At 44.1% G+C, this 15884-nt stretch overlaps 2 protein-coding genes across 3 annotated transcripts; one reads left to right on the top strand and one right to left on the bottom strand.

Annotated features, from left to right (window-relative positions):
- Positions 1-2028: 2028 nt before the first annotated feature.
- tmem254 (transmembrane protein 254) lies at positions 2029-5072 on the top strand. The gene is made up of 4 exons (XM_030379579.1): positions 2029-2214; positions 2878-2981; positions 3988-4047; positions 4228-5072. Exons 1-4 carry the CDS (start codon positions 2128-2130, stop codon positions 4346-4348), a joined length of 372 nt encoding a protein of 123 aa, XP_030235439.1. The 5' UTR covers positions 2029-2127; the 3' UTR covers positions 4349-5072.
- Positions 5073-6180: 1108 nt separating this feature from the next.
- Positions 6181-14541, bottom strand: LOC115560485 (L-threonine ammonia-lyase). Of its 2 annotated transcripts, none has more exons than XM_030379933.1 (11): positions 14204-14541; positions 12220-12550; positions 11692-11808; positions 11056-11297; positions 10506-10671; positions 10118-10217; positions 9902-9977; positions 9518-9643; positions 8727-8894; positions 7645-7702; positions 6181-6939 (listed from the first exon to the last, which is right to left on the bottom strand). In XM_030379933.1, the coding sequence occupies exons 1-11, from the start codon at positions 14317-14319 to the stop codon at positions 6841-6843; spliced, it is 1599 nt and encodes a 532-aa protein (XP_030235793.1). In that variant the 5' UTR covers positions 14320-14541; the 3' UTR covers positions 6181-6840. The 2 variants fall into 2 exon arrangements, with proteins under 2 accessions (XP_030235793.1, XP_030235792.1); XM_030379932.1 differs by lacking the exon at positions 14204-14541 and adding an exon at positions 13397-14166.
- Positions 14542-15884: the final 1343 nt, after the last annotated feature.

Genomic DNA, 15884 nt, shown 5'->3' with positions numbered 1-15884 from the left:
AGCCTCAAAGCAACGACGGAAGGGCCCGAACATATTAACACCTTTGTTAGACATTAGGAAGGAAAGTCGTCTTTCTGTTTTTTTAATTGCTGGCTCGTCGATACTGCGTAATGTTTGTCATGTTGAGCCACATGATTTTTTGGTTGTTTTTGGTTTTGACTTAATGTGTGTGCGTCGTTAGGAGTGACAACAGGCCTATGCATATGCATGCATCCCCAAAGCCTTTCTTTAACAGGATTTATGTATTTTAATCATCGTTATTATTTGTTAATAATATTCTTCAATATGTGTGTGGTTGTTTGATGATAACTTATATATATATGTATATATATATATATATATATTCCTCCCTTCCTTGATAAAATACAAAACATAATAACAGTGAAAGTTAAAACAACTAAACTAAAGATGAACTAAACTAACTAAAGATTTGAATAGACTTATGTTGCTTAAAAGGAAATTCTCTTATTTCGACAGTGTCCCAGCCTCACTTTAGAGCAGCAGTGAGACAACCACAAACAGTGGCTGGGGCAAGATGTTGAACATCAATCAATAAAACAATTGATTTGAGGAAATATTAACTTGTGACACCTAACAAAAACGCAAAACGCCTTACTACGATGTAGTTCATCAGTCACATGCTGCTTTGTGTGCCTATGCAAATCACTTCCATGCTGCGACAAAGACTTATGCAGTGATTAATAGGATACTTAGTTGGCTACTATTTTCTCATTACAATGCATATGTGGGTCAAAGTAAGGGACAAGCTTGTCAGATTATTCAAGCTGCCCAGGACATGTCTAAACAGTTGCTTTGAATAACGAAGAATTATATTTACTGTTTTACTTTAATTATATTTGTAACATATTTTCTCACAGATCCCATGATCAGTTCTGGGTATGTGAAGCTTTCAGCTGCTCTAGTTGAGGAAATAACTGCATCTCTTTCTCATGTTTCCCCACTATCTTGGTTAGCGTCTTAAAAAGTAATGCAAAAAGAACCCAAAATGAGCTCATGTTTTGAACATATTAAACTTAAGAATGGGCTATATTCATCACACAATAGAGAGGAACACATTTTCAGATCTGGATTTTTTTTTAATTTGTAGCTTTGTAGATTCCAATCAGGATTCCACAGAGTAGGCTATACAAGTGGAAATTTAGTGGTCTTAGGACAACCCTTCATCTGTTATCTGGCCCATTGCAGGATCAATTTCTCCATTCATTCAGATGACTCCTGAAAGTCCCAGCTGAGCAAGGAAATGCTGCTCATGGGTTCACCAAATCCTATCACATTAAAACACGCCCTTTGGCATCTCTGGAAACTCGCACATTTCATAAAGACCCTGCCGTGTTCAACAACCTTGATTTGTCATGGTTAAGAAAATGGACTGAGGATGCCAGAAGGGCAAGGGGTGGTTAGGTGGAGCAATTATTAAGAGTCAAATATATTAAAAAGCAAAAGTAACAGACTATATGTCAAGACAGTATTAAAGCCCCTGTTCCCCTCCTTTTTTAAAATCAATAAACCACCTTTAGATTAGCTATGGTATGGTAACTTAACATACAATGAGCTAGTGATCAAAGCTAATTGAAAGCTGGTTTAACCAATGGCCTTTGAGCCTATGTATTATAAAAAAAATCTGGTTTGTGTTATCTTTTATTTTTTTTATTTTTTTTTGACTGCCAACACAATGATCCATCTTGAAAAGTAAAAAGCATCTTTGTGAGTCTGTGTCAATTCGGCAGTTTAGACTATTTCAGATCAAAAATAGTTTTTAGATAACTAAAGCAAAACAACGATCTCTCAGGGAAATATGTCAGCTGTTATTTTACTTTGAATTGGTCTTTGAACCCTACATTTAAAAATGTAAATGTGTAAGTTATCGTCTCTATAATGTGATATAATTAACATTTGCGGAAAAGCAATAATAAACGTTTTTATTTTATTCATTGGAAGTACTATCTTTTTAAATGCATCTCATTGATGAGGACGGAACCGCATATTTGGGAACATACAGCCCGGCGGGCATAGTACATTCAGCCGCACTATATAGTGCACAGCCTCTGCACTCCCACTCTGCAGCTGCACGAACATATTTGACCGAAGTACGCAAGAAGAGCAGCCATGGCCAAAAGTGATGGGTGCGATTATTTCAAAAGAACAAGCCTGTTTTGGATTGTAACGGTGACACTTTCGATGGGATTCTTCACTGTGAGTGATTGTCAACAGGATGAGATATAATACAACTTTTGTTGCACGGCGTGTTTGCTCTCTGTGCTTTCTGCCACCGAGACTGGCAGAGGGGCTGCGGTGTGACACGCAATGTGCTCCGGGTATTGGAGACTCGGGTCAAATATACGGTATTCTTTTTAGCTCAATAATCAATTCTGCATTACTATTTGCCTTTGTAGATTTACAAATAGCAATTAGAAAAACCAGGTCAATGCCTTGTTGGTGGGGGAAAATGTCAACAGTCCCGGCGATTGGACAAAAGCTTTTTTAACGCTTGGGGATTTTAGTTACCTAGTGGCTTTAGGTTTCATGACTAACGTTACACATTGAAATTTAGTCGGAAAGTAAGAAACAGATCGCCTTAATCGTAGCTACCGCTATCTTTTAAAATAGGGGGAATAGGTAAACGATTAAGTAATGAGTTATAAAGTTGTGCAACTTGTATGTGTCATTGTGTCATGGTCTACGTCCAACCTAGATGACCTGAGATTGGAGAGAAATAACATTTGACTGTCGACCAATGGCAGCCCATTGTATTGGATAGGATACACATGGCAGTGGTTCAAACCTGCCCTTTGACTTTTGTGTTTAATGATTTGTTTAATTATCTGTTATTACCATGGTATGACACGTGTTTTGCAGGTTATTGTTTTGGCACCAGAAAAGATTCCCTTTGAGCACCTTGGTCCGTTCGGCACCTTCTGTTCATATCTAGTGGAAAATCTGAGTGGGCTCATGTTTAAAATGTAAGTAAAGTAGCCTATCTGAACAATATGTAGTAAATACATGCTAGGCTGTTCTTATAATAGCATTATATCACATTCAAACATGGAGAATTGATTCACATATTGCAATCAACCCCATCAGTTCACAGTAAGTGTCAACTGTCCATAGATTCCCCAATGGCGTGTCATTTGAAAAGGCCTTTCCCTAATTACTTTTCAAATTGTCATCCCACATTCTCCATTGACATCACATGACTACCATACTGTTACCAACTGGTAAACATGCAAACATGCTTAACCTTTTGTTTGGATCATATAACTCTAGTTTATGATTGTTTGTGTGGCTGTGGCTTGAAGCTAAATCATGCAACTTTCACCCATACTTCCGATTTGCAGTACCTGCAGTGGTAGTTTAGTTGCATATTTGTCAACTGCTGACACTACTATGTATTATATTAGAATAGTTAGTACAGTAGTGTTTTAAGCAAATTCTTACGGTAAATGCATAAATATGGCACAGAATCAAAGGTCAATCGACCTAAGATTATATTATATTATTTATATACATTTCCAAGTTACCATAGTATTTTCAGATACAAACTATAATTATGTGGCTTGATGGTCTTCAAGCTAAATGTGGCTTGCTGCATCCAAGCCACAAAGGCCTGCAAGCTCATAGGTTGTATGTGTGCATGTATAGAGGGAGAGGCCCAATGGCTCAATGTGCCTTTGACACATTGCCCTGACAACCACCAGGCATAATGCCCCTCATTCTCTTCCTCCGTTCATGCTTGCTTTAGCAGGCCTATATCTATTTCCCACATTATTACGAGCCATGATGTGCTTATATTTTAAAACATCTGAACTCTGGGAGGCATTACGAAGAGACCAACCAAAATAATTGTGTTTGCGTGTGTGTGTGTGTGTGTGTGTGTGTGTGTGTGTGTGTGTGTGTGTGTGTGTGTGTGTGTGTGTGTGTGTGTGTGTGTGTGTGTGTGTGTGTGTGTGTGTGTGTGTGTGTGTGTAGGTGGCTTGCTTCTTGGGCTATCCATGTGTTTGAGGCTTGCATCGCGTTGAGGATGTGTAGGTAAGGATGACATGACCCTTCAGCTCCACCAGAGGGCGCCTTTGTACAAGCCTTTCCATATTCTCTTCCTTTTTACATGACTTTTCACCTGTGCATATTAGGCCTATTTTGTGCTTTAATGAATCAGTGTTGAGGGAGAAAAATTCAGCTCTGAAATCAAATTCTGTGTCCCCCTTACAGCCAGAAAGGCATCACCGATGGCGGCTCTCGCTTCCTGTGGTTCATTCAGACCTTCCTGTTTGGCTTCGCCTCCCTGGGCATCCTCGTCAAGTACGACCCTGAGCGGCCTAAGCAGCATTGACTCATCTCCCAAGAGCCCCCGACACCGGAGAGATGAAGTCTCTCTGTCTCTCTCTCTGACTGACTTTGTATCTGCTGAGGCTCCTTACCAAAGTGAGATGGGATAAGGGTTAACATAGAGGATGTGTAGCGAAAGCATCAAGTATTGTCTTTCAAGCCGCCTTTTAAAACATTCCTAACTTATTTTCCAAACTGGATTGACAAATATAGAAATCTTTTTATCATTAATATTATTGTTTCTTGAATAATGGGAAAATATAGTTTTGGCAAACTTTTGAATGTAGAGAATGCTGTATGAATAAACGCTATGAAGTAATACTTAAACCTACCTGTAGCAAGTCTTAAGAACAACCAGTTAATCACGGATAACGGCCATGTTCACAAATTGTTTACATAAAGAGAAGGGTAGGATGCTTTTGGAGTCCCTTTAGTCGGGATGCGTGTCCCCGAATGATCAGATCTCAGATTGAGATATTATAGATGAGGTGGTATATCCAACACCAGGGGCGACTCACAGGTAGCTGACCATGGTGAAACACACCAGACACCAGATGCTGTGATAATGACACCTCTTGCCGCGTGCGACAAATGTCTGCCAGACACTATACCGTTTGCCTTTCCAGATTGAGGTACTTAATATTTTCACTGAAGCCTTTCTAAACCCTACTGTGGTTGATTTTTATTGTGTTGCAATGTTTGGAAAATAAACTGATTTAAGAACAGAACCATTTGGTATTCTATTCCTTTTCCCCCTGGCAAAAACCGGGGGAATCATCGGGTGTGACTAATCTGTGATTGACTCCTTGTTTGAAGGTTCTTGGTTCAAATCCCCAATGATATATCCCACCTATGGGCATCCTTCAGCAAGTTATTCATCCTCTACCTGCTCCTATTTCTCTGTATTTGTATTCACTGTCTAACCCACTCCTTAATGCACTGTCTAGCACTATAACGCTTCATATAGTCTATCTGTGTTAACTGTCTAAACCCTTTATCCAGTGTAAGTCAGTGCTACAATGGCTAGCATTTAAACAAAGATAATTTGCGGAACGAGTTAGAAGATCATAAACCATGAGTCACATGACAGCTTAAACATTTGCCATGGGGTCACTTATCTACCATTTGGTTACTGTGTGGTAATCATGTGACTCAATGTGGTGATAACAATCTGGAAATTGATTAGACAGCATGTAGGCTTATGCAAATTACCGTTGTTAAACCCAAGCTCCTGTGGGCAGTTATAACCATTTGAATTGCCAGATTAAGCCAAGTGTTTCACGCCCCGATTGTTATGCTTAACAATTATTATGCTCGCTAAGCGTCATTACAGCGTAGCTGGTAGCCCCGTTTTTTGGGGGTCCATTAATTCAGAAATCCACTGTGTATTTCGACAGTTTGACATTATTCGTTTTTGTTCAAGTGTATGTTCACCAACATTGATCTGATATAAATGGAATTTACTTGTCACGGAGCAAGCACAAGGCCGCAGGCCAGTGAACTTAACAGCATGAGCACCAGCTGCCTTAAACGGGCGCTAGAGTGGTCTTCAATCTTAAAACGAATTTGAGTCCATCGTCTCACTCACGTGATCTTCAGCAGCATTCAAATCTTTGAAGGACAACCTTCTGATGGCCCTGAAAGAGGTCTATGAGTCATCATCACGACGTCGGACCTTAGGTTCGCTATCCTCGCGCATTTTGAATGCCCATGGTCCCTGGGACTTAGCTGCATCAATGTAACGGCGGTTAGTTTTATAGCCTGTTTTAATACAGAAACAATGTATCGTAGGCCTATATATAGCTAAAAGATAAGACAATAATTTGAAGTCCAATATATTCTAATGTATTTGCTTTAATTAAGCTATAAACATTTGATGCATACATAAATATATACAATATTTCAAAAATATGCTGCAGGATTTTTTTTTACATGGTATATATTCATGTGTTATGAATAAAGAATCGGTCGACACAGTATTTTCAGCGACCTGTAAATGACTACAGTACTTGAAATGGAACACCTCTGAACTGTGGGATCGGCTCAGCTCAGGAGGTTGAGCGGCTTGACTTATGATCGGAGGGTTGCAAGTTCGATCAGCGGCTCCGTCTCCTGCTCCCCGTGTCGAGGTGAGGAAGGCATGAACCCAAATTGCTCCCAACGAGCTGGCAGTCGCCTTGCTTGGATGACTCCACCGTCGGTGTGTTTATGAAGTCTTGTAAGTTCCTTTGGATAAAAGCCTCTGCTAAAGGTCAATGTATGTGAACTCTAAGGACATGTCAGGATAAAAGACTAATGCAAGGCTAATCTCAAGGCTCTTCTGTCCAATAAATTGTGACAGTGTATGCAACTGCAATTTCAATACTTCTGATATCATCATAGTATCTCATATCATTTAGTTAGTTGTGTGATTTTAAATATATATGCTGTAGTGTAAAAATATACTCTCTGTTTAGGTTTGGTGCGTCTGTACTTGTGTGTGTCTGTGTGTCTAGATCACCGATCCAGCCAGCGCAGCGAAGGGTAACGCTCACACAGGGTCTTACGCAACTGCACGCTCTGCGTCTTATCCCTGGTCTCCACCACACACTCCACCTGTTGACACACACACACACACACAAACACACACACACACACACACACACACACACACACACACACACACACACACACACACACACACACACACACACACACACACACACACACACACACACACACACACACACACCACTGAGTAATCACTGTTTGTGTGTGTTGAGGTAATCCATATTGTGTCCTGACTAGTCAGTCATGCGACAAAGGCCACTGAGTGGATTGGTGTGTCCGAAGGTGTGTGTGTGGGGCCTTGGGAGGGAGCTGGGGCGGATTAGTGATTTGGGTTACGTGTTTCAACTTGACTCGTCCCACTGTTGCTGTTCCAATGCTTTAAGCCAGATAGGACATGCTAGTTTTGGGACCAGTCACCAAAACCTTTCCCAGTCATGGGTCATTGGGAACCAATTTATGTTTTATCAAGGTTGGCTGAACATGATCTTCACTGATAGAGTTTAAACAGTATCTCCCTTTTGCTTGTGTGCTGTCTCACAGCTATGTGTCAGATATTTGAACCACGTAGGGCATCCCACCATGGTGATATTCTGTTGGTCTAAATCCTAATATAATATTTGAGCCATACTTTGGACAGCAACAACAAATGTTTGTAGTTGTGAACCTGCCAGTTTTTCCACATTGGATTATAGACTGTAATGTGAATTAATTTGAAGTATGCTGGAGCGTTAGGCTGTGTGAATGTCCTACCTGAATCTTGAAAAGCTCTGTTTTGTCACAGTGACGCCTATGGCATACATCAAGTAACCTGGGAAAGAGGAAAATAGACACACACACACACACACACACACACACACACACACACACACACACACACACACACACACACACACACACACACACACACACACACACACACACACACACACACACACAAACAGATACACACACAGGAAGAAGTGACAGAGAGAGTGATAAGGAAGATGAAGAGAGAAAGAAATACAAATATTTGAATAGATAGAAACTAATAACACCTGAATGAAAAAATCTCAAGGGAAATAGACAGAGAGGTAGACCGGTGAAGAGGCTGTCATGTAGATAGACAACATCACAGGTAATCAAAGTCAGGTAGACCCGATAGCATGCAGATAGGTAGGCAGAAAGACAAGAGATAGCAACATGCAAGCATTACTAGGCAGGCAGACGATCGAGATTGCGGTTTGTGATTCTGTAATGTGTTTGCTACAACAGAGAAGGTGAAATGAGTTTCACTTCTCGTTCCGCAGAGAGACAAACTCTATAATGGTTTCCCCCAACATAATCAGCAGCAGGAGAAATGGACTTCCCAGAAGTCAGACTGAGAACAGGGGTTATAAGGCCCATTTAGCCTCACTCAAAACCCATTACACATGCTGGCCTCGCCTAGGGCCCAAAAATATAGAGACACTACGGAAGGGAAAGGTCCTTGACTCCTTGCACATGATAGCTATATGACCAACATTTCTGAGTGGGTGTGCACATGTCCGCATATGCATGTGTGTGTTTGTCAGTGGGTGGGATCGTAGGGAGAGAGGGAGAGAGAAGAGAGAGACTATCGGCTGTTTGAAGTTTCAAGTCCTTACTCAATTGTTAATGACTTATGTTGCCATGGTAATCTCTAGTAGAAAGATGGAAAGAAAGTGGTTCCCACTGTCAAATGATGTTTTCGAAACAACGGGGGAGATGAACTTGTACTGAATCTACGAATCTGAATAATAAAATGTTTCATATTACACACACACACACACACACACACACACACACACACACACACACACATATTGAAAACCCACCTGACATCCTCTCTGGACAGGAAGTCCAGCAGCTTGGCCATGTCTCCGGGCATGTTGCCCAGCTCCACAGTGAACTTGCTGATGCGCTCGTCCAGCACCAGAGCGCGCTCCACACACTGCCTCACCAGGTCCAGCTCCATGTTAGCGCTGCTAACCACCACCGCAACCCTGCAGTGGGTTTAGCATAGCTTAGCTCTAGCTCTACCCTTCAGTGGGTGTAGCATAGCGTATCTCTAGCTCTACCCTTCACTGGGTGTAGCATAGCTTAGCTCTAGCTCTACCCCAGTGGGTGTAGCATAGCGTATCTATAGCTCTTCCCATCACTGGGTGTAGCATAGCTTAGCTCTAGCTCTACCCTTCAGTGGGTGTAGCATAGCTTAGCTCTAGCTCTACCCTACAGTGGGTGTTGCACAGCTTAGCTCTAGCTCAGCTTGTTGGAGACGTTAGTTAGTTTCCATTTAGCCTGGGCTTTATACTGCATTAACCTAGCTCTATATGCTCAGCTTTCCTAATGTACTATTTCTGTAACGCGTTGGGGGATTTACAGAGTTGTGGTCATAGGACAAACACAAGCTGTCGCTCATTAAACAAATTGTGCATTTAATGTACAGATTGTAATTGTACACAAGCAGACCTTTCTGCAGTGTTTTATTTTTAGTAACACCTGTGACTATCCTATGATGACGCTTCTGTGAGCCTCATTAATGTGATGAATGTGAATGAAGACAAAATAGTTCCAATGCTAACAGAAACGCACATGATTTATTCCTAGCATAGGGAGGCCGACTCACCTTTTGCCCCTGAGCTCTGGTAGCTGACCGGCCAAGATTGCGGCTAACCCCATGGCTCCCTCTGTGTCCACCGTGGATCGCTCAAACTCCTGAAACCGCAGCATGGCGACCAGAGCGCTCTCCTCACTACGGGGTGATAACATCACAACACATACAGGAAACAGGGACGTCAGGAGTTGCCATTTTGGTTTACAATCCAATCCTACGCTCTCCTATGAAATGAAACTATTATTTAAACTTTTAATCATGAAAGGGATTCAACAGCAAACCATTGGGCTTTGTAAAGCTTGTAGTAGTCAGTTAATGATTTAAAACGTTGGATTGCGCCCTTTGAAATCGAATACTCACACAGGTGAGATTGTGAGGTTTCTTAAGAGGCAGTACCTGACAGTGATGATTTTGTCCACATGCTTCTTTGCCAGCTGGAAGGTCTGTATCCCAAGTGAATGTTCAGCCAGATCTAAGCAGGAGAGGATACATGAGAAAAAGTCATCAGGTTCCATCCACCCCTCCCGTTCTGTCCGTCCATCCCATCACATATAAACTGTAGAATCTGTAATGCTTTTGTCCACTTTAAACAATGAACACGGGCCTCCTAACCTCCATAGAGTTTGCTGTTTGGCCTGCTGGTCATGTCTTTGCATGGTGCGCCTGTTTTCAGGGACTGCAGAAGAAGAGGGTATCCCTCAGGTTCAACTCCCTGCCAAGAGAAACAAACAGATGCATTGACAATTAGATGCATTTTTCGGAAATGTGATGGAACGCATGGATTTATAGCCAATATGTTGTAATACAATATTAAACAACATGTGGCGGGCTAAAGGCCTGATAAGGCATATCCAATATGGCATATTCAGGCAAATTGGAGTCCTTTCCCTCGACAATTATTAGGTAAGCAGAAAGCTGAAGAAAAAAAAACTGCAATAAAACAAACAGACAAATAAAAACAGAGTGAAGGAAGCAAAGTTAGAAGCCAACCCAAACTCACCACAACAAGGATGCGTGGGTTGAGGTGTTTGATGGCCGCAGCGGTACCAGCTAGCAGTCCAAACTGTCCACTAGCCGGCACCACCACAGCGTCCAGCTTGGGCACCTGCTCATAGATCTCCAAGCCTACGGTACCAAGACCGGCAAGGTAGGCCTCCTGCTCATCCCTGGACACAGAGAGAGAGAGAGAGAGAGAGAGAGAGAGAGAGAGAGAGAGAGAGAGAGAGAGAGAGAGAGAGAGAGTGTTTAGTCAAAGTCACTCATACTCATCAACCCTCCTGGCAAGCGCCTAAAGAAATGATGCATTCATACAAAACAAACAAATATTCAAATATTTTCTGATGTCCAATATGATGTAATTTTCTGGCACTGTAAGCCTGGAAGCCAATCAAGTGAAATCCCACTCGTGACACCACCAATTAGACAAACCCCAAAATAAACTATTTACGAGTAACAAAGAGGCTTTATTTTTTTCCATGTGTACTAAGGGATAGAGTGGGGAGAAGCAAACTAACAGTGACGAAAACAAAATGGCCACGGGCTGGACTCACTCCTCCAGGTAGAGGTAGCCGTTGTCCTTGGCCAGGTGACAGGCGTGGTTGCGGGAGTCGCGCGCGGCAGTGCCGTAGGAGATGACCATGGCGCCGTAGTCCCGGTAGACGCGGAGGCGCGGCACGGAGCAGCTGGACGGCATGATGGCGAAGACGGGGATCTTGAGCTCCACGGCGTGGTGCGCCACCGCCATGGAGAAGTTGCAGTCCGTTGCCACGATCACACCCTTCTTCTGCTGCTCCTGGGGTCCGGAGAACAGCACAACGCACGTCAAATAGGGTCAACCGAACCCAAGTTGAATAGGTTTGAAGCAGGGAGCAAGGAATGATCAAGAAATCCTCTCCTCTTTCTTCCTCGCTCCCTGTCTGTAGTATCGTCTAGGATTCAAAGGGCTTTCTTGGCATGACTGACAGACGTTTACGCGGCCGCAGCACTGTCTCTCTCTCTCTCTCTCTCTCTCTCTCTCTCTCTCTCTGTCTCTCTCTGTCTCTCTCTCTCTCTTACTCTCACTCACTGCCTCTTTGTTCCACTCTCCGTCTGCTCTCCATCACTGTTTTCCACTCTCTGTTTCTCTCTATGTCTCGTTCTCTCTGTTTCTCTTTAGCTCTCTCTCTCCCACTGTTTAGATCTCCCACCTGTGTCAGCGAGGTCAGCAGGTAGAAGACTCCTCTCTCCTTCACAGAGCCGGTGTAGTGCAGGTGCTCCTTCTTCAGGTAGATCTCCATGCCGTACTGTTTGGACAGCCTGGAGTACTGGACACACACACACACACACACACGGCATGATGTCAATCCACAGCATTTGATGATCAGCTGCATTTTCAACAATGTAGCCTCCATGTATTTAAGAATGAACCCAAAAAAGAAAAAGAAAAAATCGTATAAATGCAATGCAATTCCCAGTGATTGTTACTTCATTTATAATTAGTAGTTATTCATTTACAATGATCAAAATCTTTCTTTGTGCACACTATTAGATCAATCATAACACTGAAGAATGGTCAATTAATAAATAAAATAAAGTCAAGGCTATTATATTTGTTAAGCCCTTTCACAGTCACAGTTTCAAAGGGCTTCACAGGCGATGTTTGCGTGCCCCGTTCTGAGGGGGTGTCATTAAATGCGGCCTGTGGAGCCCTCAAAACAATTACCCCCAGGGCGTACCGTGCATGGCGTCTTCTGGATGGCCGACTGTATCTTGAAGGTAGCCGCGCTGATGTCCTCGAAGCGGAGGTACTCCGTGGAGGGCCTGGGCCGGGACTTGAACTCACTCATCCTCCTTGTCTTGGGGGGCTCCGTCAGCTGGATCTCGGGGCGTCCCGACGACCGAGCCTCCCAGACCCTCACGTCTCCGTTGAGCAGCTCCTCTTCGCCGAAGTCCTTCAGCCGCTCGGGCTCGATGAGGGTGGGTCTGCGGCCCGGGATTCCGTTGACCATCCCGGGGCACCCCTTCTTGTAGCCCGACGGCAGGTTGGGGCCCAAGCGCAGCTCCTCGCTACGAGGGGAAGAGAGGAGGCGGTATAGAGGGAGGAGGGGTTGGGTTTGAGACGGGGTGGTGATGGTGGAGAGGAGATCCAGACAAGGTATATGCATTGGATTCTTACCCAGCAGTTTGTCGATGAAAGCATTTAATAAAGACATTAGATGGTGACAGTTCTTTCAGTTTAGATTTGTCCTTTTGTTGCATTTGGTGCAACATGTTAACGTTCAGGTAGGATAGCATAGCAGTAACCATGGGGAAACGCTTTTATTAATCACTTTATTCGTGTCTATAGACACGTACAATGCATTGGTTGTGTGCTGCTCTGAAGTTTGTATTTGTCTACATTGTCTGAGTCAAGTAGAAGAAGGAGCTCAATTTACTTTCAAGCTAGTTTCATCTTTCATAGTTGTAAGACTAAATTCAGGGCAACATTCAGGGACCCCAATGCAAATTAAATACTTTTGGGTTTACCAGTAAAAGTTTTCGAGACACAGTAAAAAGAGCTCAGCTGCCCCTTTTGACGGATGCGTTCACCTCTATTTGCTCTCTTGAAAGTAACAATACCCGATATCAACAACTCTCACACTAAATGCCGTCCCTGTTCTGCACAATACAGACTGCCAACCAAAACCTGATTGAAAATCCTGCTCTAAATCCTGAACCCATAACCTGCATCCATTCATATACACTTGATTCATACAAACAAACAGAATATAATATAAATAAACATAAAAGGATTATGCTAACCAAGGGATTATCCATATCAATGAACCTCTCAAGAAGATTGACAATGTTATGTGTGTCTGTAGTTTTGTAGTTTCTGTCTGTCTTTAATAGACAGATGGACATGGGAATTACCTGGGGAGCATGAGGAGGACGAAGGAGACGACAAGGCGGAGGAGAAAGCTCACCAGAGCATAGAAGAGACCACCAACACTAGCTGACAGGGAGATGAGGAGAGGGCAGGGGTGGGCTGAGGAAGGAGAGGCCTGGGGGCTGGAGGGGGAGGCCAGGTTGGAAGCCACAGAGTGGGCTAGTTTGGTGGGCAGTGATGGAACACGGAATCGCGCCCTCGAAGGGGCCGGGGGCCGGGGAGGGTCCTGGGGTCGGGGAGGGATCGAGGTCCAACTAGTAAGCTTGGGCCCCTGTGCACGGTTAAGACGAGGAGTATTTGAGTGCAAGTAAGGGTTCGTGTTTGCCATTGGTATTACAAAGGTCGGTTCTGAGGCCTCCTCTGGGGGATTAGCATTTGGAAGTGATCGTGGGAGGAGGTCTGAGGAAGTTATCATTCCGCTCGGCTTTTCTTTAGTTAGCAAACAAGGAGAAGGAGCTGGAAGGGCAGCAGGAAGAGGAGGCGCAGGACATGACGAAGGAGGGGAAGGATGGGTAATACCAGAATCGATGGCAGGATTCTGTTGCTCCTCTACGCTTAGGGGCAGTGGGAGGTCATCCTCGGGCAGGAGAGGGGTAGGTGCGGCCACTAGGGGCTTGTTACCGACCGGGGACTCAGGGTCTAGGATATCAGTGTCTAGGTTATCAGGGTCTAGGGTATCAAAGTCTGAGGTATCTAAGTCTGGGGTTTCAGGGTCTAGGGTATCAGAGTCTAGGGTGTCAGTGACTACAGTATCAGTGTCTAGGCTATCAGGGTCTGCTGCAGTTTCCCACCTCTGCCAGAAGGGGTCATTCTCCACGCAGTCTGTCATCGCTGGACGGGGAGAGTAGAGCCTCTCCAGTCGCTCACTCAGGTATCTGGAGTAGAAAAACTGAGCGGCAAAGTTCATCCTGGAAAAGAAAACCCTGCTGTATTCCTTCCTGGGAATAACAGCCGCAGTATCCCTTCCTTTCTCTCCCTCTCTCTCGACGCCCTCTGTTCGGCGTGTGAGCACAGAGTGAAGGTGTGTCCGAGGAAGAAGAGGACCCAGTCAGCCTGTGTTCTTAGTGTGTAACGTCCGTCCGTCCGTCCCCCACCCTCTCCTCCCTCCTTCCCTCCGGTCCTGGGCCGGCCAGGTGCTATTTAAAGAGGGATTACCACAGGACACATGCTTGGATGGCCCTGTGCAGCCAGCGTGCTCCTGGGCAAGTGGCTGTACCTCCCAGAGCTTCTATTCCTGGCGCCAGACTGGGATTACTGCCTCTCGGCCACCCCTGCAGTGACGCACTGCTTATCAGACGCTCTAAGGAGATGAATGCCGACTTAAGGTTTTAACTGGGGAACCAAGAACTGGAGGCTCATCTGCACAGAACGGGAGCTGATTGTGGGCGTTGGAGTCTGAGATAACAAGGCCCTGAGGACAGAGAGAGAGAGGCCGGAGCTCATAGGACAAAGCCCAGGAGAGGTGGTGCTGGTGGTGGTGGTAGGGGGCACCTGCTTACTGGCCTGAATCACAGCCAGCCCTAACCCTATTGGCCAGGAGAAAGAACGGGCATCAGTGTGTCCCAGACATCATGCATCGGTCTCTGGCTTGGCGGCCAGCAACACAATAAGACAGTGATTGTAATAAGTGTTCCCTGCAGGGGGCAGAGTATGTACTATGTCCTAGAGACCTTCTCACAACCTTTCCTTACGTCACTGTTTCCTGGCATACGCTCCAAACCCAGGCTTCGTCCTGGGTTTGGAGCCCATGCCAACAGAGTATGAGAGAAAGGCAAAGAAACGAAGAGAAAGCAAAGAAAAAGCAATAGTATGCATTTTGGACCTTTTAAGGGTTCTTCAATGATCCTTATTTGCATGACAACTCAAACACTCCAATAGGGCTGAATTATGCTTGGATTGGCAAGTAGCGAACCAAGATATGAATCTTGCCTAAAGAAAAGCAGCCATTATCCATCTCAAGAGAATAACACCGCTCTGATTCATAGAAATTGACCAAACTTTGACCAGAAACGTTACTTTCCTGATGTGGTTAATAATTGTGCATAGAATAAATTTGGCATGTGATGAAGTCCAATGAATTCAAGGAAATACAAGAACATGTACTATATTAAACCAATAAAGTAATTTTATATCACTATCCTGTAATGCATATTGATAGAACCATGCAGCAAAACATTATGAGGAACATTTATTTGGCTGATCCAGAGAAAACAACGAAATAGTTTGGCACATGACTTTTTTCTTGCATGAGACACAGTAGATCCTTATTTCACACTATGTACTGGCGCACACACAAACACACACCCTCAACTAATTGGACTTAGCTGTTTTTGAAGTGTCAGGAAGGGTGTGTGAATGCCAGGGGCCTGTCAGACCACAGAGTGTGTGAGCTTATTTGTTGGCACAGCAGCAGGGCTGAGTAACAGGTCAATGGTCAGGGATCGGGGCCTTGTCTTCTCCTGCCAATTAAAG

Source organism: Gadus morhua, chromosome 15 (genome assembly GCF_902167405.1).
Source record: "Gadus morhua chromosome 15, gadMor3.0, whole genome shotgun sequence".
NCBI lineage: Eukaryota > Metazoa > Chordata > Actinopteri > Gadiformes > Gadidae > Gadus > Gadus morhua.
Note: the sequence above shows the minus strand (reverse complement) of the source record. Positions and strands in the feature narration are given on the sequence as shown.

What these genes read in the sequence shown, in the direction of transcription:
- LOC115560485 (XM_030379932.1), bottom strand. Translation starts at nt 13,827, where the DNA reads ATGATAACTTCCTCAGACCTCCTCCCACGATCACTTCCAAATGCTAAT. An exon ending in TCCAGAAGACGCCATGCACG is followed by an intron (nt 11,809 to 12,219) that starts GTACGCCCTGGG and finishes GTGTGTGTCCAG; the next exon opens with TACTCCAGGCTGTCCAAACA. An exon ending in GACAAAATCATCACTGTCAG is followed by an intron (nt 9,644 to 9,901) that starts GTACTGCCTCTT and finishes ATCACCCCGTAG; the next exon opens with TGAGGAGAGCGCTCTGGTCG.
- tmem254 (XM_030379579.1), top strand. Translation starts at nt 2,128, where the DNA reads ATGGCCAAAAGTGATGGGTGCGATTATTTCAAAAGAACAAGCCTGTTT. An exon ending in TTTCGATGGGATTCTTCACT is followed by an intron (nt 2,215 to 2,877) that starts GTGAGTGATTGT and finishes CGTGTTTTGCAG; the next exon opens with GTTATTGTTTTGGCACCAGA. An exon ending in AGTGGGCTCATGTTTAAAAT is followed by an intron (nt 2,982 to 3,987) that starts GTAAGTAAAGTA and finishes GTGTGTGTGTAG; the next exon opens with GTGGCTTGCTTCTTGGGCTA.